The following is a 25,335-nucleotide window of genomic DNA, read 5'->3' as shown; positions in this document are numbered from 1 at the left end:
GCCCCTGCCTTACCAGTGCTTTCACTAAGAGGAATATATGGCTTTTTTATGTGCAGGAGTCTTTCCACGTAGCTAAGATGGCATTCAGACACTTCAAAATACGTGTGAGGAAGACTTTAACACCAGGTCATATAGGGGCAGAGTCTATTGAGGACATTGTCATGGATTACATAATTTGTCATCTTGATTTATATGATGTTCAAAGCAGCGTTAACGTAAGTGCTGGAAAATTTTAACCTGATGAATATATTATGTTCATGATGTCGTTGGCTAGAAGATAATCTATATAACCATAAATTTATCTAATTTTTAAAACATATCTCTGTTTTAGAAGAGAGAGGAAGTAAACATCTATTTTATTTATTGCTATACTTATGTATATATGTATGTATATATACATATATATAGTAATAGGTTTGCTCTAGGCATTTATTGACTTCTGCTTCCTTATTTTGAAGTTTTATAGGATTAAGTTGACCATAGTTCATATTCTTAAGATAAGTTATGAACAAGATCTCCAGTGTAGGCAAATCTTGCACTTACCGAGGATGGCAAAATAAAGGTAATGGTAAGAAAAAACCACCCATCTGTATTCTCCATTTAGCAATGAATGATCTGGGTTTGTCACTGTCCTTCCTTCTTTGTTCCTTGCTAAATGAGTAGGTAGTAGTTAAGGTACAATTTCCATTCTTTTTCTAAATGCGTTTTCTTTTTCTCTTCACTATAGCCCACCAAAGTGGCCCATTTTTCTCTTCTCCCACGTATGTCAAAGCTTTAGGAGATCACAAGTGCATAATGAGAATAAGATTTTTTTAATTTTCAGGATGTGATTCGTGCCATGAATGTGAACCCCAAGATTTCTTTTCCACCTGAAGTTGACTTTATAGTTATCAGCTGCTTCATCAAAGAGATATGCTGTATTGCATTCGCAATGCAGACTTTGGATCCTCCCCTAGATATTGCATTTGGTGCTGATGGAGAGATTTTTAATGATTCCAAGTAAGAAAACTTAGGTACAGAAATAGAAGCTAAAAACACTAAGAAATATTTTATAAGTCAATGAGAGCATAGCTTCTGAGCCAATGTGAGGCTGCTCCCAACTTTGGGAAAATGTTGTTTTGGATAAAGAACAGTGATAAAGGGAGTCAAAAGACATAGATTGACTCCTAGGCTTGACCTGTCTCCTTATTACTGTTTTTACAGCAATAAGTATGATAATGAATACTATTATAAACCACTTCACCTTGAATTGAGTTTTCTTCTCTATTAAATGGGATTTGATTGTTGTGGTATAAGTATAACTCATTGGGAGATAGTGTGAATTAATGGGTATCTGATTGAAGTATCTTAGAAGAAAGGCGATGTATAAATACACAATTGTATTATTGAATATTTACTGTATCATCTAGAGCAAAGATTCCCAACCTTTCCAAAACTATAATTACCTATTTTAGTTTGATATTCCAGTTTCCCTCCCTAAAAGTCTCCTATGATGGGCTTTTCTTTGAAATAAATAGAAACTAATGTAGAAACTAATTTTGTCTTGAACATTTTAAAATTTCAGTTGGACATTTAAATCTTACTTCTCCAATAAATGGGATCTCTCTTAAGTTGTTACTGAACCAGAATTGTCAATCACAGTTCTAGGGCTTTGTTCAGTATTTAGGGTTTTGCTAACACTTAATGGCTTCTCTAAGCCACACATGATCAGAGCTCGTGTAAAGGGAGAATAAGCACTCCTCTATGCCAAATACAAGTTACAGTAAGGATGGATTTCATTGTGCCTATGATATCTGTTTTCTAGTTGCTATCATTGCTACTCCTAGTCTTCAATCAATATCTAGGTTTCAGATAATTTTTCTTTTGTTTGTTTTGCAAGGCAAAACAGTGCAATCGTCTGAATCTTAAACCTTATTCCTTTTGTATAAATCTCTCCTTAGGGGAATTTACTACCCAGAATCATCCACAACCTTCTTAGAATCATAAAATTATGGAATATTCAAATTACAAAGGACTCCCAGAGGCTGTGTAGTCCAACATTTCTCCCAGGGTAGAATCCCTGACAGAAGATTACTGACTTTTGATTAGACACATCTAGTGAAAGAAAGCTCCGTGATGCTCAGAGTAGACCGTGACTCTATTAGATGTACCTGTTTTTTAGAAAGTTCTTCTGTATGCTGAGCACTTTTCTGCTGCTTTGTAACTTTCACCCATTGATCCTGGTTCAACACACAGTAGCTAAGGAGAGGTCAGCGACTTTTATCTTATTTCCCTCAGTTTTCTCTTCTTCAAGCTAAACATACCCATTTCTTTGAACTATTTCTCAATAGATATTCTTTAAAGATTGTGCACCATCCTGGTCATCCTATTGTGAATATGCTCCAATTAATTGTACCTAACAGTACGTAATGCCTCACATCTGGTCCCAGCAGTACAAAACTTACTCATGTTGTTTACTTTTCTTTATCTAGTTCATTAATATAACTATTACATAGTACTATTATATATTTGATACAACAAAGAGTTAATATAACATTCTAAGTGAAGTTAAAACTAGAAGTGACTTTAGTGGTGATTTATTATGGATTCATTCCAGTTTCACATTATTCTCAGCTTATCTTTTTTCATTCTGATAAAATTCTCATATATGTGTTTAAAATATAGGTATCGCCGCAGCTGTGACTCTGATTTCACGGCTCCCTTGGTCTTCTATCACGTGTGGCCTGCTCTGATGGAGAATGAAATTGTCATTATGAAGGGAGAAGCTGTCACCAAGAGAGGGGCTTTTGTACGGTGCCATTGTGGAGTCAAAATTCATCAAATCTGTTTGCCTCGCAGATTCTTGGCACTTTTTGTACACGGAGAAATCATGTTCCATTGATTCCGCAAAGAATTTCACAAAAACAATCATTTAAAAAGGTTTCACATGAAGGGGAAGAAGTGTGTGGTCCAATGGATAAGAAGACAGCTGAGTCTGTTCTTTGGCTCCACCACTGATTCACCATGTTTTCCTAGGCAGTAAACTTCCCCATCCATAAATGGGAGAAGTAATATTTACCTTCACCCTCTCAGGAATATTGTGAGATAATATAGGCAAAATCCTTTGACCCATGCTGTAATGGAGACCCTGTGTAGTCATTTCGTTTTTAAATTATCAATTAATCTTAAGGATATTGCACAAATCTTTATGTCACTTAATTCCAAGAAATTATGAAACTGATAATCTTTCCCCCTCCTTTTTAGGGAGGAGATGATGGTGTGAGGATTGAAGCTAATGTAACTCATGGATTCATTGCCTCCTATGCACAAGCATTCTGCGCTGTGCATGACTTTTACACTTGGTTACCAAAATGGGGTTTGGTTGGGAGAACATTGATGGATTTCATTGGCGGTTGTGAGTGTATGGATATATAGAATGTCCATCATATTGTTTGTATCACTGTGCTTCCTGGAAGGTATTATCAGTTTTGTAATGGAGAATAAAGTTCTCCTAGTCACTACATAAGAGCACAGAGGATAGACTCTGCTTCTATGTCTTTCGAATTGGAGGATGGGGAGGGTAATGACCAGAAGTATTTCTGGATACCAAGGGGAGAATTAAACCCAACAAGTTTATTGCATAATTTCAATTTTGTAATGATTAAAGGGAATTTATGAAGCACATTATGGGTAAAATCCCATTATGTGAATATCATTACAGTAAAGGGTTCTAGATAGTAAAACCATTTCCATGTTTCAGTGAGCCAGAAATAGAAAAGAAGTTTTGTTGAAATGGTTGCAATAAACTTTATATACTGAAAGACCCTATACAACAAATGTTCTTTCCAATTCCTGGCTTGTAATCAAGCACTCATTTTGCATTGCAGAAGGAATTAGAGAGATATTTGATGGTCCTCATGTTCAAATAGCAACCAATTTTAAAATCCACTTACCTTTCCCACATCTAAGATCAGAACTTGCTACCCTTTTAATTCCTGAAACAAAATGACATATGAAAAAATATGGAACTTTGAGGAAAATGAGATTAGTGGGATGAAGGTTTATACATACCGCCACCTCCCTTTTTCTTTTCAAAAGTATTTCTTTTCTATTTATTAATTAGCTGTATTTCCATATGTTATAGACTGTGAATATAATTTCTAATAATCGACCCATTTTAACAAAATTCTCCTGGCACAAAGAAATTGGATGTCCCTTAGAGTTCTTTGTAATGGGATTTTATCAGAGAAACACTACAACCTGTTACTAAATATAGTATTTGGTAGCTATAGGAAACAAAAGTGGTATAAATTATACTGATAGTCAGTGGTAGTAGATTATTAGGGTCATAATAAGATCACTACCATAGCTAGCATTAAGTTGTATTGTTACTTTTTCACAGCCAAGTGACTTTTCCTTTTCTGCCCTTTGACTCAGTGGTCATCTGTGAGAAACATCAACCGAAGTAGGAGCCGAAGTCTAAGCCCTATCCATCACCGTGGTAGCCTGGGTAAAAGCGGGGTATTTATCACTCTAATTATCTTAAATTCTATGAAACAAATTTTTATCTTAAGGAGTCAATAACTTCCATTCCTTTAACAATCCACGTAGGAAAATCAGTAGTTATATTGGTCTGAGTATAGGCCAAACTTTATCCACGTCTGGCCTGAAAAAAGTCGGGCTTATAATCTCACTCTTTATTTTTTTTACTTTTTATCATTCTGTATTCTTCATGACAAAGAACAAAAAAAATTGATAAAAATTAGTAAAACATTTTATTTGAATTGAAAGGAATATAAAATAATACATTTCACTGTGAAATACACTTTTAAATAATAATTTTGTGTGGTTTTCAGTCTTATGTCTATGTATGTGTGTGTATGTATATGTATAAATATATATATATACACAGAGATACATATTTTCAGAGTTCTCTTGTTAGGGTTACAGCATATATTTTAGGGAGAAAGCTCTCTTTGGATCAATATAATATCCATTTACAGTAGAATGATGATTGCTAGGACAGCAGGAGGCACTGACTCTGGATTCCAAGGATCGATATTCAAGTTCTGCTTTTGACACTGTTTGCATAACCCAGAGAAAGCCATCTCATTTCCTGGAGCCTGAGTTTCCTTTTCTATGAAATGAAGATCCTTTGAGGTCTCTTCTAGCACCAGAGGATGGCATTCAACAAACATTTATTAGGTGCCTACTGTATATAAAGGCACGGTGAGGGATAAGACACATACACGAGGTAGGTTGTGATTCAAGGCAGAGAAAGGAGCAGGTCAAAGGTACAGTTTATACCAAATGCTATGATAAATATAAGGAGAGAGAGATCACTTTCAGCTGTGAGGATTAAGCAAGGCTTCGTGGAGGAGGTAGCATTTGAGCTGGGTCTTGCAGGGAGAAAATGATTTCAACAAATGAAAATGAGGAGAGAGGAGCATATGTTCCAGAGAAGAGGTAGGAAAAGGACAAGACAAGAGTGAAGAGCAATTAGGAGCACAGTTTGTCTGGAACATAGCACGTACTAAGGAGAGTAGCAGGAAAGAAGGTTGGAAGGGTAGCTGGGAGGCACGTTGTGGAGGCCAGGATCAGAGCCTTAAGTGGGCAGCATAGGAGTATGCATTGAATTTATTAGGCAACACATGAAAGTTTTTGAGCAGGAGAATGATTTCTCAAACCTGTGCAACAGAAAGATTATTTTGGCAGTAATATGAAGGATAGATTGGAAGGAGAAGAGACTAATGGAGGGAGACCGGTTAGGAAGCTATTGAAATAGTCTAAGTGAGAAGTTTAAAGGCAAATTAGGGCAGTGGTAGCATGCCTGGAGAGAAAGGAGCTGGATGTCAGAGATGTTGCTGAGCAAGCATTGATACAGCTTCACATCTGATCATAGGTGGGGACTGAGGGAGGAGGGGGGAAGGTCAGAGAAGACTGAAATTTTGCTCCCAGGTATTTTGGAGGATTGTGATGCCATCAACAGGAATACTGTTGTTTACTGTTCTACAGAGAATAGTTTATAATAAGCCTAGAAGCAATCAAATTTACTCCCCTTCCCCTTTAGATTTTAATACCTTTTGTTCTAATTTTTGAATGAAAATCCTACATAAAATAGAGATTACATTATCTTGGGTTGTCTTAGATCCTAGTTCTAAATTCCCCTTTAACTTATTTATTTGAACCTGGAAAAACCATCTAAATAGACTGATTTGTACTTTTAATGACACGAGTCTTTTTAATGACTTTTATGACACATGTCTTTTTTGCTTTTGCAAACCTGAAAGCACCACATAAATGTTGGCTATTATTAAATTGCTTTATGTTCCAGATATATGTTCCAGATATGCAATTTAATATAATAGCTAACATTTATGTAGTGCTTTAAGGTTTGTGAAGCACTTTACCTGTTATCTTATTTGATTTTTCATAACAACCCCATGAAGAGGGTAGGGGCTATTATTACCCTCATTTTACGGATAAGGAAACTGAGACACAGAGAAGTGACTTGCACAGAGTCACAAAACTAGTAAGTATCTGAGGTAGGCTTTGAACCCAAGTCTTCCTGTGTCCAACTCCATTGCTCTATCTTCTGGGTCCCCTACCTGCTTCAATTTAAGACAAACTAACTAACATTAAGTCTCCAGTTTAATATATCTATATCTATATCTATCTATCTATCTATCTATCTATCTATATGTATATATATATATACATATATATATTTCTATCCCATAGAATCTAACAAGAGCTACAACTGGTAAAGAACTTCAACAAAAAATAATTCTGAATAATGATTATATATAATAATATATAACAACAATAATATATAATATAATAGATAAGTCAGAATAATTCTGAAGTGCTATGGAGCCATTATTTATCTGATATTAGGAAAAAAACCAACAACTTTGTTATAAGCTTCAGTCTCATTAGTCTGACCTTTTGTCGTCATTCTATGCTTTGTAGGTATCAAGAAGTCGAAGCCCTTCTCCACCAAGAAATATCAATACAAGTAAGTGGAGAGTAATCTAGATCAGCTAAGTTCTTCATAAACTCTTCATAGTTCTCTCAGCCTCAGAATGTGTCTTTTTTGATGGGTGGCCCACCCCAGTTGTATTTCTCAGTGACGCTAATGTTCCTGGTTGACGTAGGTAGTATCTTAAGAGTTAGAACTTAGGAAACTTGGATTCCAGTCCTTGCTCCACCACTGACTTCCTTGTTAGCTGTGGGACTTGGGACAAGTCACATAACCTCTTGGAGCTCAATTTTGGGGGGGGGGTCACATGAGATGTGTAGGTAAAAACACTTTGTAGACTGTTCTATATATATATATATATATACAATAAATGTAGTAGAAATTATTATTCCCGCGTCTTCTGCTCTTGACCGTTTACTAATGACACAGGAGCAGAAGATCCTGCTTGTCCGCTAGACCTACATGAAGTTCTCCAAGAAATGAAGACTGTTCAGCAAAGATAGTCTGGCCACTACTCTGGGAGAAGAAGAAAAGTTTTATTGCTAGGAACTTAGCCTCCTCTTCTTTCATTTCAAGCCATGCTAAAAGAAATGAAAAGGAAGTGACAACTCTGACCATGTATGTTTTTCTCCACTAGGGTTTTAAGTTGACTGGAAGTATTTCTTTGCTCCTGTACATCTGGACAAATCAACTTCAGTGGTGCTTCCATCTGTTCTAAGAGTTCTTCAAACCTCACTTAAGATAATGTGAATGACAATTCTGTATCACTCCAAAGGGAGAGTTGAATTTTTTTTTGGCTTAGTGTGTTTTGATAACTTTAGATATATTGCTTTATATGTATATTTTAGAAATTAATTCAATTAATTTGATAAAAATGCATAGGTGTTTATGATCATATTCATTTGATGCAAGGCTTACTTCATAGTTTCAGGGACTCCATCGTTAAATACCATACTATATTTTAGCAAACTATAGAAAGAAAGATAAAAACATTTGATCAACCAATGTTTAGCCAATGTGAAACAACACAAGACATTTAATTTCACAGTCTATTCATAAACTCACATGTGTACAGACTAATTTTAATTTTAAAACAATGTTATCATATGGTGCTTTTTTGGTTTTGTTTTACCTTTTGGGAGATAGCATTATCTTAGGCTAGGAAACTTCCATTCTTTTCCTAGAATTAATTATCTTTTTTTAAATGTGAAAAGTTTTTAACTGAGGGAATACTGTTACTCTGCTTTTCTGTGCCTTCTACCCCAAAGTATAAGTATCAGGTCATGAGAATTACTTTGTTTATTAAATCCTGACTGTCGTTGAGAAGAGGAATCTGTCAATTAGTGCTCATCAGCCCTACTTTATCTTTTGGGATTACTTTGCTTTGTGCAAATGCATACCTGAAGTTTGACAATACTTACTCAATTTGTGTTCATTACCATTTCCATTTAAACACACATAAAACTCAATTTTATTTGAATGGAGTCATCCCAGCTCCTAAAATCTGGTGTAGTTGTTTTCTTCTCTCCTAGTAAGCTTTTCCTTTATTTGCTGAATAAATAAAAAATACATATTTAAAAAATCAGGTTACTAGGCAGTTGCTTCCTTGGGATCTGATTTTATTCTTTACCCTCTTCGCCTATAGGATCAGCCTTGGGCACAAGCAATACTTGGCTATTTGGGCAAATGTATGTTTACAGAGGAACATAGGACTTGTTGCAACAGCTCAAGAAATGGATTTATTAAGCCCATTAAATAAAAAAAATATGATGAAGAAAACACCTTTTGAGAAATCTTGCTAGCTCTAGCTTGCTGAGCAAATGGTAGAGGACAGGGGTGTGAGATTCTTTTCTGTCCCGATTGTAGTTATTTGCTGGTTCCTTTAAGTGTCAGGTTGATTTTTTTTTCTTCCTCATGCTGTAGAAGAAAGAATATTGAGGTGGGGTCAGCAGGACTGGGTTCTGCTTGGCCAAAGACTTTTATAACTCATGGCAAGTCAAAGAATCAGGGACTATTACTGTTGAGAGGTAGGACAACTGCTCCAAGCTCCACCCTCATGGAGCAAAGTCCTCTATAACGCCCTCTTTGGGCCTCACTTTACTCATCTATAAGACAAAGGAGTTAGACTTAGTGATCTCAATTCTATAATTCTCATTCTAATAGTTCATTTAAGATTTCATTGCATAAAAAGACAGGAGCTTATTCATTAACCTACACTACTCTGCCCTGGTAGTTTAGTTCTTCTATGCATCTTCTGTCCTGTTGGACTGTGCTACAACTGAATTGGCAGAACACAGTTTTCCCAAAGAACTCTTAGAAATTCCATATAACTAAAACAGGCAGACATTCTCAACCAGGTTACTCTTGTTTCACCATTGTTATGCCTTCGTCTTAGGGACAGTGAAAATGAAAGGCTCTTTTCTTATAGTTTGGGTGAATGTTTGCTTCTGCATCATTGGCAATATCCCGTGATAGTACAATTCAGACAGATTGAGCTTTTGTTAAAACAAGTTTTTTGTAGTGAAGTTCTTTCCCCAAATCTTTTCATATTTCAGTAAGGTTCTTCACACATCAACTTCCTATTAGGCTCTGGGATCTAGTTTGATTTTGAACATTAATGAACCTTAATAATTGTAGCAGGAATCATCTGGAAGTATCACCTAAATGTTGAGTTTGCATTATATGCCAAGTTAGTGTTCAAATGAGAACACTAAATATTATGTATTTTTTACACAGTCAAGTTTTGTGAAATGTTCCTGGGACCACATAAAAACGTGGACCTTGTGGTTGGTATTGAACCTGTTTGTATGTTCGACATGGTGCTATTAGGAATTTTTAACTATTACTCAGTCCATTAAGATAAACAACAACAAAAGCTATTCCTAATGGCATGCTCTCTTCACTGAAATATGGAAAATAAAGTCATGAACCAAGGGCCAAATAAATATTAATCAGTTCTCAGCTGAAGTAACAGTTTTAGAAGTCCTGAGAAATTTCAGGCTTATAGAATGAACTAAAAGCACTGACCTCTGTTTTGAGGAACATGACTGAGCAATATAAATTAATAGAATAGCTACATGGATCATAGATACATCCAAGAAACAAGAAAAATGTGAACTCTTTACACATTTACACATTTGAAGATCTGCTCCAAAATTTGCAGGACCTAACCTGGGATTTAGTGATTCTTTCTAGTTAATCTATCTCTGTCAGGGCTCAGTGCTAAAGAAATGAATGCGTGGGATTGTTGATATTATTGGAACAGACAGAAATCATTGCTTTTGCTACCTGGAAATGATTGCATTGCAATGCAGGTAGTTGAATTTGATTTCACACATCTCAACGTATCATTTCTAGCCTAGAGATTTTTGTAATTCCCTGATCAAAAACTGTATTTAGTTTATCCATGATTTCATGATTAAAGTTCTCAATCCTCCCACTTTGCAGCATATTTTAAAAAATTTTCTTTTGATAGCTTTATTTATGTTGTAAGCACCAGTTCCATTATCCTTTAGGATTTTTCATGACAAGGGGAACAGATTTTGTGAAAGGTGAAGTCAGGGCACTATAGCTACAAAAGAGGATATCTCATTTGTCTTTTGAAAGAATAAAGACATTAATAGAAAGACCTATGTATATTAAATGCAAGGGCCAAAGGCAACTTTCATATTATTAGAAGTTTATGAAAAGCCTCTGCCTCCCCCCAAAAAAGTTTGCTGCTCATGTACTTCAGCAACTCTTGAGTGAGGATCTCTACTCTTTAGTATAAAAAAGCTCAAAATAAAGTTAGTAGGAGTTAAAGATGAGAGACAACTGGACTCCACAGAAAAATTAAGTGCTGTGGTGTATTTTTTCCAAATGTACATTCTACCTTCTATTTCACCAAATAAGAGAAAAATTCTCTGACCATCACATTCATTTTAGGCAATAGCCTTTTGCTGGCTGTGGGACAGAGAGAAGAGGGCATTTGATAGGAGCCATCATTTTAAGATATTCATAAATACAAATAAGGAGCAAGTGTTTATGAGCTTTTCCGTGACAAATTCCGTGACAAATATTCCTTGTCTTTAGTGGTGCTGCATTACAAGATTTCTAAATTGTTATTGGTGTTTGTCCTTCAAATATCAAAGCACTAAATCACTAACCTCCCTCCAGTGAGAGGAGACCCTGAAAGTGAAGCAGAATAACTCTTTATCTCAAAAGGTCTTATTTAACAGCCAAAAGAAAAATCACAAAACAAATTTGCTTCATCCACTGAGTGTCAATACAAACACCATCCTAACCACAAAAGCAAATGTGGCAATGAACTGCAACTGGTACTATTCCTTTCTATATTGTAAGCAGCAAATAAATATGATCATTGGGGTTTATGCTATGCTCCAATACAGTATTAGTCATGATTGAAGTGATAATTCCGAAATGAGTTGAAGTGTGATGTGAAGTCAATTTTAGAAATGCTGTTTGTAGTAGTAGTTCAGTGCTCTTGAAGCTGGTTGTAACTATATTGTAGCAATTATAACTCTCGTCTCTGAATTCTGACACTTGGGGATCAATTTGTGGTGGGGTGCCAGGCATATGAGGGTGGGTTTCTCTCTTAGACAGGATACAAGTTTCATAATTGCATCATCTACAATCACAAAACACCGAGATTAGGCTGTCTTTTGTGACTCACCTAGACTGCATTCTACACATAGAGGAATAGAAAATAAGGGGAATGGTGGAGGACACATTTTTAGCTCTACAGTACTCCTGTATCACTGTATCTACAGGGTGCGCTCAAGGTCCCTCTGCAAGTGCCGTCACAGTTCAAGATTCAAACCCATTCAATGAACAGTGAATTTAGCCAGAGTTTGATATGGTCAATGGCCTGAAAATTGAGATCTGATATCTCAGAATTCACTTTGAACCATTTGGAAGGGGATTTCCTAAAGTTAACTAATGAATGTCAAATATCAGAAAATAGCCATTAGGAAGTACTTTTATAACAACAACGGCAACTAATATTTATATAGTGCTTTACATTCGTCATCAAATCTTATCTTCACAATAATCCTGTGATGTTGCTGTTTCAGTTAATATTACCCTCATTTTATAGTTTAGGAGAAACAGATTTGGAAAGGTTGAGAGACTTGCTCAGAGTGGCAAAGATTGTTCTAAAATGAAAAAGGATTTCCTGACTTCAAATCCAGTGTTCTTTCTGTTTTTTAAACCACTCCAAACTACTAATATTTAGCCTTCACTGTGGAAGAAAATATTTAGGAGAACATGGATATGTATGAAATGATGCTCTCTAAATAGAGGACAATACGCTATAATATCATTGTAAAAAGAATGTGTATTCACTTTCTAGAATCCCAATAATCAGAGCAAGGAAGGGCCCTCTCACATCACCACTGGCCTTAGAATCCAAGGCCTACTTGCTGTTCCTCAGATTTGACCTTCTACCTCCACCTCTCTTCCGTAGCACAGGTTGTCCCCTCATACCAGAATGCACTCACTCTTCACCAGTGCCTTCTAGAATCCTTGGCATCTTCAAAGCTTGGCTCATATGCCACTTCCTATGGGAAATCTTTCTGATCCCTTAATTTTTTAGTATCCTCTTCCACCTCAAATTATCTTGCATTTACTCATCTGCTTGCATGTTGTTTTTGCCTGTAAAATATAAATTCCTTGGAGGGAAGTACTTTTAAAAATTTTGTTCCATATCTCCAGTATCTACAACAGTGCCTTGCACACAGTAGGCACTTAATAAATGCCTTTGTACGGAACTGAATCAATAAGTACCTCTGAGGTAATTAAGTCCAAACTTTCTCTGAAGCATCTCCAACAAGTGGTCATCTTGGCACAGTGGAAAATTGACTTTGGGTGGGAAGAAGGGGGAAAGTCAGATTTTTAGCTTCAGGAAGACCTTAGAGTCTAAAAGAATTCTCCTTTAAGCTAATGCTTGAAATCTTCCACAGCCCTTAAAACTTCATTCTTTTATTTTAAGGTTTGATCCTTTTAAAACTTTATTGCTTTTCAGCATTATTGATTTTGTTGTTATCACTCATACCTTTCTGTGAATGAGTTTCAGACAATTTACTGAGAGTAGGTTTTGATAGCTGGATTTGAAGAGAGTCCTAAAAGGGGTGGGGGTTTGGGGTAGAGTGAATAATAGGGAGCATGGAGGCAAGGGCACCAAAGACACACTTCACTTAAGTCACAGTTCTCTCTCTCTCTCTCTCTCTCTCACACACACACACACACACACACACACACACATACACACACAAACACACACATACATTTATCAGTTGGTTGGTGTAAAAGCCTTGTCCTTTCTCTGCATGCTCATTAGGCAACTTTGTTCTTGGACAGTGGTGTTTCTAAGGCCAAAGGCCCAACTTGGCATCTATAAACACATTGGATTGCCTAAGCCAACTGTTTTTGATTACAATTTATGAGCTTTAAAACAAATTCATGTCTGTAGACTGCTCTTAGCTTGTTTTTAAATCCTCCTGACTTTGCATATTAAAAAAAAGAAAAGAAAAAACATTGCATCTGTTTTTTGTTTATTTGTTTGTAACAATACATTTCTTCTGAGTGCGGTAAGAGAAGTGGTACACAATAATATATGCAATTTGTATTCATTATGTGTACAAAAGCTGAAGATGACCATAGACCATTTCACAATAAGATAAGAAATCCTTCCCTCTGTTCCCCTCCCTATGTTACCCCACCTTACCACATTTTTCAGAAGTAGATTTGAAGTAACTGCTGATTTCATTGTGAACTGAGTTTCATGAGGGTCCTGAATGATAGGGACCTTTACTCTTAAGTGTGAAGAGATCTAATAGCAGCTTATGACAAGCAGGATTACTATGAAAGATTACTATGTATTTGCTAATCACTGAAAGATAAATGATCTAGCAAAAATTTAACTCACTGTTAATTATATCCTCTATTATCTCTGGTAAAGGTCTAAAATTCAAGACATATAGGAAATTAATACAAATATAGAAGACCAAAAGCTATTCTCCAGTGGTCTATTGGCAAAAAGGTTAAAAAAAACTGCCAAAAATTACAAACTTTAAACAGCCAAAGGAAAATTTCTTTCAAATCACTAATAATAAGAGAAAAGCAAATTAAAACAACTTTCTAGTTTCACCTCATACTCAACAAAGATGACAAAAGGTGGGAATAATTAATGTTGGAAGTGGTGTGAAAAGGCATATTAATATGCTATTTTTAAAACTATGAATTGAACCAATTCTGGAAATTCTTGAATTCTACTAAAAAGTGACTAAAATGCTCACAACTTTTGACCCAGAGATCCCACTGGTAGGCATATACTCCAAGAATGTAAAAAAAAAAAGTCCTAGATACACCAAATTATTTATTGTGGCATTTTTTTTGTAGTAGCAAAGAACTGGAAACAAAGTAGACACCTGCCTATTGTATAATGGCTGCACAAATTGTGGTACGTGAATGTAATTAGATTATTACTGAACTTGAATAAATTAATGAATATATAATGTAGACAAACATAGGAAGATTTATATGAACCGATGCATAGTGAAGTAAGCAGAACCAGGAAAACAATATATACAATGACTGCAACAGTGTAAATGGAAAGAACAAAGAAATTTTTTTAACTCAATGCTATATAGTTATAAGGACTAACCTTGACTCTGAAAAAGAATTAGGAGACTGCATCTTTTTCCCTTGTTTTCAGAGATGTTAGACTTTGAATGTGGAACTGGACATAATTCTATTCAGACTACATTGATGTGTTAATTAGTTTGTAGAAGTGCTTTTGTCTCTCTCTTTCTTAAAGTTCATCTTTATTAAGGATGGCCCTCTGGCTAGGATGGAAGGAGGGATATAAACAAAAGATATATGAAAAAAAGTATCAAAAACATTTTTTGAAAAAAAAATGATGCTAGGAAGGACAGACATTTAGATAAGACACAGTTCACTCCCTCATTCAGTATCTCTGAATAAATATATATATTTGGGCCATGATGTTACAACATACCAAATCTTCAGCATAAATTATCCCCACAACTTATTATTGTATATATACTCTACAAACAAAATTATTTTTGTCCAAATTTCATTCCACACTTCATTGCAAAGAAATCATCTATAGGATTTGTTATACCATCCATCACTCATTTCCATAATGGAAAACTTTGGCATGTTAATTTGACCTGTGCTTTGGGGACATTTGATAACTTGCCACAAAAACTTGAAACATGAAGATTTTTACAGGTATGACACACCCAAGAACATGGTGGAAGGAGAACAATCACATACATATGTATGTACATAATGTAATAAGTATGTAGTGATAGGCTGTATAACTATGCATATCGCTGAAAATAAAGAGAAATAAAATAAGGAACAGAAGAAGAAAAGTTACAGAATAGCTATTTTCTTACCTTTCTTAGAGTTTTACATTTTCTTTTGGTAGGATGTTATGTTTGAGCATGATCCTGTGTTAGAGTTTGTGAACGTATTTCCTGTGGTTTGCATTTACATTGTAAGGAAACTGGCCCAATGGACAAAAGGTTGAGCTTGAAGTCAGAAAGATGTGGATTTAAGTTTTGCCCCTAACATATTTTGGCCATGTGATTAGGGAAGTCCCTAAACTTCTCAGTGCCCTCGGCAACTCTAGTAATCTTAAATTACAGATGAATTTCTGATTTGTCTCATTAGTGGCTACACAGCCATTAAATTGTAAGTCTAGACTGTGCCCCCCCCCCCCCAAATTACTAGAAATTCCTTTTACACCATAGGGGAAAGGAGCGAGCATTTACAAAATACACTACATGCCAGGCCCTTTTGCTAAGTGCTTTACAATGTTATTCCATTTAATCCTTACAATAACCTTGTGAGGTAGGTGCTCTTATCACTCCCATTTTATAGTTGAGGAAACAAAGACATACAGAAATTAAATGACTTGCCCAAGGTCACACAGCTAACAAGCATCTGAGGCTGGATTTGAACTCGAGTCTTCCTTACTCCAGGCTCAGTGCTAGATCCTCTGCATCACCTAAATATACACACTATAAATGCAAATGAACATTAGGAATAGTTATCCTGTCATTTGGTCTTACTTTCAAATAATCCTAGTGCAGGGGTGGAGAACTTGTGACATCAAGGCCACATGTGGCCCTCCTGTTCGTCAAGTACAGCTGTTTGCCTGAATCCAAACTCTTTGTTCTAATCTGGATTCAGTCAAAAGGTGGCACCCAAGGACCTAGAAGGCCACATGTGTCTTCAAGGCTGAAGGTTCCCCACCCCTGGCCTAGTATAATAGAGTGGATAGAAGGTTCAAGACCCACTCCCCTCCCCTTGACATATACTGACTGTAACTCTGGGCAAGTCACTTAATTTCTCATTGCTCTAGGTAGCTCTCTGAGACCATGAGATGCAGAGAAGGGGCTGATCTGCCCTGGCATATCAATAAAATCATAAATTGAGTCCCTATGACTTTTCCTATATTTCCAACGGGTGCTAGATATTTTAGATTTGGGAGAGTCTTCATGGTAGTTCATCATTAGATTGTGCTCAAGAAAAACTCAGGAAAGTGCAAAAAAAAGTATGTTATATAATGCCAGTTTAACTTTGGTTTGTGTTTCTAAACCCTGTGCACTAAAAATGAGTAGTTATCCGATGATTTTTGCGGGTCCTCTTCCCCATCTTCATCGGTGCCCAGGGTTAGAGACTATAGGGGAAAATCAATGAAAGTAACTTTCCTTTCCTTTAGTCTGCATCAAAGCTCCAAATATTGGGCCCCTGTACAAGCCTTCTTTAGCTAGAATTTTACCCACAGCTAAATGCAGATGAGATAACTTGGCTATTTCTCTTTATGTAGCAAAAACCCAAATGCCTCAGCATTGTGAAGCGCTTGAAGTTTCCATATAAGAACATATAAGACTTTTGTAGGGTTAGAAAAACAAACACAAAGTCCTATCTTTGTAACTTGTCTCACTACCAAAAAATGGGTCCCTTCTGAACTAATATAGGAGAGGAAAACAGACACAGTCCAAACTGGAGCCTGCTGTGAATTTGAATACATATGCTAAATTCTTCCAGAAGATCAGCCAGCTCCCTTCCTGAATTTAGCTTTTCTTCATCTGGTAGCAAAAGAGAGATACTATGAAATAAAAGCTTACATATAACTCTTAAAAATACTCATTTATTTGAGTTCTGAATTCTCTCCCTCCTGCCTCCCCCCACCTATTGAGAAGGCAAGACATGTATCAATTCTACATATGAGATCATGTAAAACATTTTCATAGTAGCTATGTTGCAAAAAAGGGAAAATTATGCTTCAATATGTACTCAGACTTCATCAGTTCCCTTTCTAGAGATGGATAGCATTTTTCATAAGTCCTTCAGAATTGTCTTGGATCATTGTATTGCTGAAAATAGCTAAGTCATTCACAGTTCATCGTTGGACTCTTGCTATTATCATGTACAATGTTCTCCTGGTTTTGCTCATTTCATTTCGCATCTGTTATGTGTTTTTCCAGGTTTTCCTGAAAATATCCCCTTCATAATTTCTTATAGCACAGTAGTATTCCATCATAATCATATATCACAACTTGTTCTGCCATTCCCCAGTTGATGGGCATTCCCTCGAGTTCCAATTTTTGCCACCACAAAAAGCTGCTATAAATATTTTTGTACATATAGGTCCTTTTCTTTTTTCTTTGACCTCTTTGGGATATAGACCTACTAGTGGTAGTTCTGGGTCAAAGGATTCATGCAGTTTTATAACACTTTGGGTGAGTTCCAAATTGTTCTCCAGAATGGCTGGATTAGTTCACAACTCCACCAACAATGATTGATGTCCCAATTTTCCTACTTGCCCTTCAAAATTTTCTATTTTGCTTTTCTATCTTTAGCCAATCTGATAGGTGTGAAGTAGTACCTCAGGGTTTTAATGTACATTTCTCTAATAGTGGTTTAGAGCATTTTTTCATATGACTATGGATAGCTTTTATTTCTTCTTCTGAAAACTTCCTGTTCATACCTTTCAACCATTTATCAATTGGGGAATGACTTTATATACAACTCAACTATGGTCAGTAGTCTTCAATAGTGGGCACTGGAAATTAGAATGAATCTGTCGCCCTGTGAAACCCCTCATCCCATGTCCAACAACAACAAAAGAATCATCAACTTTGGTGAGCAGAAAAAGAATCTCTCTTGGTAAGGTCCTCTTGTCACCAAAAGTCATGTTCATATTTGTCCAGAAGATGGCACTGCTGCTTAAGAGATGGAAAGAAAAAATAATAAAATTCAAAATAGAAAATAAATTCCTGGAGCATGTAGTTTAATTGTGAGTTTGATGGTCTCATATAAATTGAGAGGATAATTTCATTTGTTAAAAGATGGCCCAGGAATGAAATGTGGAGGATACAAATATAAACCTGAAGTGTTTAACTGCCTCCTCATGTTACTCATGAATTTGCATCCTTTGTCCACTTTAGGGAATTAGGAGTTACTTCTATGCCAAGCATCTATTATTTACCTTAAATATGTGACCTAGGCAGCTAGATAACACAGTGGTTAGAGTTGCCAGGCCTGGAGTCAGGAAGTCAGTCTCATCTTCCTGCGTTCAAATCTAGCCTCAGATACTTACTAGATGTGTGACCCTGGGCAAGTCACTTCACTCTGCCTCAGTTTCCTCATCTGTAAAATAAGCTGGAGAAGGAAATGGCAAACCACTCCAGTATCTTTGCCAAGAAAACCCCAAATGTGGTCACTAAGAGTTGGACATGACTGAAAATGACTGAACAATGTGACTTAAGCCCACCACTATAGTCCATACCTGTTGTTGGGGAATGTACAGTTTTTTAGCAAATACTTGTGGTGCTCTATAAACTTGTACTGAAAGTAATATAGAACTCTATCCTTAAAGCATCTTTGGAGTTTCTTTGATTATTAGCTGCTTCTATTCAGTATACATACATTGGAATTGAGCATGAGAGGTTGTAGGGCTAAAAAAGCTGAGGAATTCTAGTTTCTTGCCTGGAAAATGAAATAGTACAAAAAGATCCTTTCCATCTATGACATTCTAGGATCCTCACAGAATGAGTACCTTTCGGAGTTACTCCAGGGACTAACCAAACTGGTACAGAACGGATTGAAAGAAGATGTAGCAGTTAGGAAACTAACATTAGCAATAGCTCATTAGCATTTAAATAATTTTTAGTTTTTACTGATATCTTCTGTTTTTGCAACATTTTCATTTCCCAATATCGCCTCACCTCCATTTCCTAGTTAGCGAGCCAGCATTTATAATAAAAAACAAAAAAGAGGGCAAGAAAAGCAATTCAGCAAAACTAGTCTGGATGTATATCAATGGACTCTCACAGTAGTACCGGCAATGTGCCACATCCATAGCTCTTCACCTCTACAAGGAAGAGTGGGAAGTACATTGTCTCCACTCTTCTTTAGGGACAAGCTTACTCATTATAATAACTAGCACTTTAAGGTTATGAAGCACTTTTACATGCGTTAATTCAGTTATTTTCTTTCTTTGCATTCATTCTGTATATTTTTTTCCCGGTTTTATTTATTTCCCTGCACATTGGGTCTTCCCATGCTTCTCTATATTCAACAATTTGGTGTATATGGGACCTTCTTATCTGATATCCTTGAGGGCTCATATCCAGCAGTGGCATCTCTGAATCAAAGGATAAGGATATTTGAATAACTTTGTTAGCAAAATTTCAAATGGCTTTCCAGAATGGTTAGACTAATACACAGTTCCACCAGCAATGTATTAGTGTGCCTATCTTTCCATTGTCTCTGATTCATTGTCATTTTTATGGTATTCATTTGCTCATTTCCAGGAGACTGATCCTCACCAATATACAAATTCTTTTTTTGATCCCTCTGGGCTTTGGTATTTTTGGTATCTTATTGTGAAGCAGGGAAATTTATTACAGATTGCAAGGCCCGCCTTTTAAAAGTTGGTCATCTTCCTTCGTGGAAAGTTATAGTAAGTTATTTCTCGAAAGATGGTATACAGTAGATTTCTTCTCTTGCCTTGTGTTCTTATTTTTTTTAGTGTTTACTTATGAATAGAAGGACAAAATGGTGTAGAATTGGTCAGTCAATTGAAATAAATCTTCAGCTAATGGCCACAAGCATAAATTTAAACAGTAGCTCCCCACGTAAAATTTCTCAAAGGTCTTCTTCCTCATCTTCCCTCCCTCCAAACTTTCCAACCCTCCTGCTTTACATCTAGAGATATAGCTAAAGGAGACCACATATGGATCATTGAGTGTCTTAGTCAATAATAGATCATTTTGCCCAATTTTCATACAGGGGTGAGAAAGCCTGATTTCAATCCCTGTTGGAAAGAAATATGTTACAATGATTTAGATGAAGATTGTTTTTATTCTCCTAAGTATAGCCTGGCTATGGCACTGTAGTTTACCACAGGGACCTTCTTTTTGGAATATTTTGAGTGAGGTTGTAGTTCAGTCATTTCAGTCATGTCTCTCTCTGACCCCATTTGAGGTTTTCTTGGCAAAGATACTGGAGTGGTTTGGTATTTCCTTCTTCAGCTTATTTTACAGATGAGGAAACAGAGGCAAGCAGAATTAGGTGACTTTCCCAGGGTCACACAGCAAATATCTGAGCCCAGGTTTGGACTCAGGTCCTACTGACTCCAGGACTGATACTCTATTGTGCCACCTAGCTGCCCTATGTTGAGTGATATTAAATAATAGGCAATAATGATAGTAATAGCACATATTGTAACATTAAAATTCAATTTTAATATTTGCTAAGTGTTTTACAAATACTCTTTCATTTTATCATTACCAAATCCTTATGAGGTTAGGGATCACCCCCATTTTATAGATGGAGAAACCAAAGCCTATAGAGGTTAGGTGGCTTGTGCGAGGCCACACAGCTTGGAAAGGAAGCTAGGAAGTATCTGAGGCAGGATTAGAAGTCAGGTCTTCTTGACTCTAAGACAAGGTCCAGTGCTCTTCTCCATTGTACTACTAAATAAATACTAGATATTATCATCATCGTCATCATCATCATTGTCATCATCATTCATTATATACACATACACACACGCACACACACACATATACATATACATACATACATATATATATATATATATATATATATATATATATATATATATATATATATATATATATATTTGTTGTTGTTCAATCATTTCAGTTGTGTTTGACTCTTTGTGACCTCATGTGGGGTTTTCCCGGAAAAGATACTGGAGTGGTTTGCCATTTCCTTCTCCAGTTCATTTTACAGGTGAGGAAACTGAGGCAAACAGGGTTAAGTGACTTGCCCAGGGTCATGCAGCTAGTAAGTGTCAGGGGCTGAATTTGTTATATTATGTTGTTATTTATTAATTAGTATAGTTATTTATTAGTTTTTAGTAACTTTCAGGGATGGTGATAGGAAAAACAACGGCCAGGACACCAAGAGCGTTATGAACTGGTAGGTATAACAGAACCTTGGTTTCCTGCGTCTATAAAGAAAGGGAACGTGATGCAGTGGTCAGAGTGCTGAATTTGGAGTCAAAGGACAATAGATTTTAGAATCCACAGAGGCCTTAAAGGTGAGCTAGTCCAATGACCCCTTATTTTACACAGGAGAAAACTGTGACTTGTCTAGAGTCAGCATGGGTAGTAAGGAGTAGAGGCAGTTTTCAAATCTGTTTTTTTTTCAAATTTTTTCAAATCAGTTTTCAAATCTCTTGACTCTAAGTTCTATACTCTTTCTGTTGCATTAACCTGAGTGCGTGACCTTGGCTCTATCACTTATTAGCTGTGTGACTTTGGGTAATCCCTGTACTTCTCTGGGCCTCTTTTTATTTTTCTTTCTTTTTTTGTGGGGGCAATCAGGGTTAAGTGACTTGACTTGCTCAGGGTCACACAGGTACTAAGAATCTGAGGCCAAATTTGAATTCAGGTCCTCCTGACTCTAGAGTGAATGCCACCCAGCTGTCCCTACTATTTATTTTTCAAAGGAAAAGGGGTCAAATGCATTTGACTCCTGCCTAGATAACCTAGATAACTAAGGTCCCTTCCATCTCTGAAGCTAGGATCTTGTAATAATTAAGCTATTCTTTCCTATAAAAGTCTACCGGCCTGGAATGTACCCGTAGTGGCTGCACACCATCCAGTTCCCAGTTGCCTTCACTCTCCTGTGGCCAGGGCTTTCTTAAGGTTGTATCTCTTTTGGCTTGGTTCTCTCCCCAGTGGAGTTTCTTTCTTGTGAATTCTTCTATGGAGATGAGTGTATGCCTTGTGAAGAGTTAACCTGCTGGTGATGCATAGGCTGGCTAAGTGTACAGTGACAAATGAGTATTTTCTGGGCTCAAGGAACAATGAGTGCTTTATAGAAACCATGGAAAAACATTTCATTTGGAAACAATCCTGCCTGTCCATCCCACTCTCTCATACTACAGACTTTCCTCTCCAGGAACAAACCTCTCTACAAGGGCTGTAAATAAACTATAATTAAGCAATTAGCTAGTTTCTCCTAAAGATTCTAGAATTGTGCTCCTAAAATTTTTGAAACGAACAAAAAAGATTTTTCTTCTCCTTGTCCCCCTCCTAAAATCATTACTTTTTTTGATGTGGAAGTAAAGGAGTTGTGTACCAATGTCGGGGTGCACTGTGAAAACTTAAGCAAATCAGGCAAAATGATGCATTTAGGCACTGTGGCAGTCAGTCTGATCCCAAATTCCTCGTTTTGTCACAATCTTTATTCTCCTTGCCTCTGGATGTCATCCTTGCCTATGATTTGAATTTCCAGGATGATCCCCCTCTGCTTTTTATTACCAGAAACCCTAACAGGGAGGAGGGGGGAAAGCCCTTGGTTTTAGGAGAATTCTCTTTGCTCATTTCAAGTCATAATCCCACCTGACATCAGAACCTTCTCCATGGAAAGCCCATGTAATGTCATGGCCAAATAATTTTGACTTCAATGCCAGCTTTAACTTCAAACTTCATTTGTTGGGTGGATGGTTGGAGTCAAAGAGGCAGCCTTGTTCGTTCCCTCTCAGAGATGGGGAAGGAGATAGACGAAGAGAGGATGAAAGAAAGAGAAAAAAGATCAGAGTGGTTCTTTATAAATTAAATGCTTTCCCAAGTTTTTTCTTTAGAAGGGCTGTGGATAATGAAAGTGACAGCCTTTGCTTCTTCCTAAGACTTCGAGGCAACCCTTATGCATCATTCTGTGCAACCCACAAGGCTAGACTTAATGAAGTTGTTTTGGAGATGTTGCTGAGGCCAAGACAGGGCGTTTTCATGGAGCAAGTTTCCCTCCCAGTTTATGCCCACTTCACTTCCAGAATTAGTCTAATTAATCATAGACACTTCCTCCTGCAGACGCCCAAAACTAATTATTTGCTATGCCCAACTGCACTGACATGTCAGTGATGCACCACATTTGGCCGTGGGCAACTCTCTTTCAAATGTACAAGTCTGCCCAAAAACCCTGAGAGAAAGAAATGAGAAAGCACCTAGGGCTTGGTGGCTAGGGACTGGTCATCTGAGTTTGGTTTGTTCCTGGGAGTTTACCGGTGGTTTGGAGAAAATCCTCCATGCCTCATGAAGGAAAAAGAAATTGTTCTCTCTTCTTAAGGTAGCCCTGGAACCTGAGTGATTCCAGGGCCATTGTAAATGCCAGGCCATAAATGCATCAAATTTAAAATAGCAAAATCTAGTCTGTACAAAATTTAGCATTGAGTTTGGGTGGTGTGTGTGAGGTGGATGTCCTTCCTGGAGGCAGAGAAATGTAGAGATCATGGGACTCCTGTCAGGAACTCTTCTGCCCATGTACAAAAGTTCTGTTCTGTGCTTGGCCCACATTGGACAGAGTATTAGAAATTGATGACCATCCTTTAGACCATCTTGACCTTTGAAAGTCAGGTCCCTTTACTCTTGCCCTTTACTCTCTGGCCTTGCCCTTAATACTTTCCATGTTACACAGTAAAAACAACCAGCACAGGAAATCATTAGAACAGCATTGTAATCGTCATTTTACAGATGGGAAAACTCAGGTCCAGAGAGATTATTAATAATTATAATGGCTGACATTTATATATGACTTTAAAGTTTATAAAATACTTTTCATACATTGATTGATTTGATCTTTATAACTGGTCTGTGAGGCAGACAGGGTAGATATTATGACCCCCATGTTAGATATGAAAAAACAGAGACATTGACTAACATTCATAGCTACACAGTTGTTAAGTGGAGGAGATGGGACTGGAACCTAGGCCCTCTAACTCTGTCATGTCGTAAGCACAAGGAAGTACAAGATAAAAGATAATCACCAAATCACAGAGTGACTGGGTTCCTGCCTCACAGTGAAACATCCCAGGGTCTTTTTAGTGAAATCCTAAATCCCTTCCATAAAACCCCAGGTGGCCTTCTCTTGAAGAACTTGAATTAGGGGTAACTCATTAGTCCACTCCACCCTAGGACAGACAGCTGTATTTGTTAGGAAATTTTTCTTGACATTAAGCTGAAATTTGCCCCTCTGAAATTTTTATATTGGTTTTAGTTTTCTTTTTCAGGCAGAACAAGCCTAATCCTTTTTCAACATGACAGCCATTCAAATACTTAACGACCTTTTCTGACCATCTCCACCTCATTGGAAACTTGAAATCCACCCCTGGGTCGCTGGCTCTGATAGGTGAGCTTTGGACTTATCTTGTGGGGCCCAGACCTCCACATTTTCTTATTATGCTCACTTGGGGAATCCCATCTTTCCTTTTTCTCCTGTCCTGTTTCCAGGTTCTCTTTGTGTCTTGTCTTTCTTGTTACAGTCTAAGCTTCCAGCAGGATAGAGACTGTCTTGCTTGCTTACATGTATTTCCCCAGAGCTTAACAAAGTGACTAACACATAATAAATGCTTAATAAATGCTCCTTCCCTCCTTCCCTTCCTTCCTTCCTTCCTTCCTTCCTTCCTTCCTTCCTTCCTTCCTTCCTTCCTTCCTTCCTTCCTTCCTTCCTTCCTTCCTTCCTTCCTTCCTTCCTTCCTTCCTTCCTTCCTTCCTTCCTTCCTTCCTTCCTTCCTTCTTTTCCTTCTTCCTTCCTTCTTTCCCTTCTTCCTTTTTTCCTTCTCTTCTTTTTCCCTTTCTTTTTCTTTGAACTAAACATTACTAGTTCATTCAACTGATTCATATGCTGTATGGTAATCAGGCTTCTTGTGACCTTGTCACATCCCTCTGGACATGATTCAGTTTATCAATAGCCTTCCTAAAATGATGTTCCTATAACCGAATATTCTAGCTGTGCTCTGACTGGGGCACTTCTCTCATTTTGGACATTATTTTCCTATTAAGAAAGCCTAAGATGAAATT

General features: G+C 36.9%; 1 protein-coding gene across 20 annotated transcripts in view; it reads left to right on the top strand.

The window, feature by feature from the left end:
• Positions 1 to 25,335, top strand: part of SPATA18 (spermatogenesis associated 18) — a 71,948-nt gene that overhangs the window by 28,506 nt on the left and 18,107 nt on the right. For 9 of the 20 annotated variants that reach the window (XM_036764256.1, XM_036764258.1, XM_036764263.1 and 6 more), the window contains 6 exons: positions 57 to 215; positions 824 to 999; positions 2,665 to 2,788; positions 4,417 to 4,500; positions 6,952 to 6,997; positions 24,533 to 24,664. In XM_036764256.1, coding sequence (XP_036620151.1) covers positions 57 to 215; positions 824 to 999; positions 2,665 to 2,788; positions 4,417 to 4,500; positions 6,952 to 6,997; positions 24,533 to 24,576 — 633 coding nt within the window. In that variant the 3' untranslated portion in view covers positions 24,577 to 24,664. Of the gene's footprint in view, positions 1 to 56; positions 216 to 823; positions 1,000 to 2,664; positions 2,789 to 4,416; positions 4,501 to 6,951; positions 6,998 to 7,390; positions 7,574 to 7,598; positions 7,858 to 24,532; positions 24,665 to 25,335 lie in introns of those variants that run through there. The other 11 variants (XM_036764251.1, XM_036764270.1, XM_036764268.1 and 8 more) reach the window with 4 other exon arrangements.

The sequence above is a fragment of the Trichosurus vulpecula genome, chromosome 6, assembly GCF_011100635.1.
Source record: "Trichosurus vulpecula isolate mTriVul1 chromosome 6, mTriVul1.pri, whole genome shotgun sequence".
NCBI lineage: Eukaryota > Metazoa > Chordata > Mammalia > Diprotodontia > Phalangeridae > Trichosurus > Trichosurus vulpecula.
This window is presented reverse-complemented; position numbering and strand designations above follow the sequence as displayed.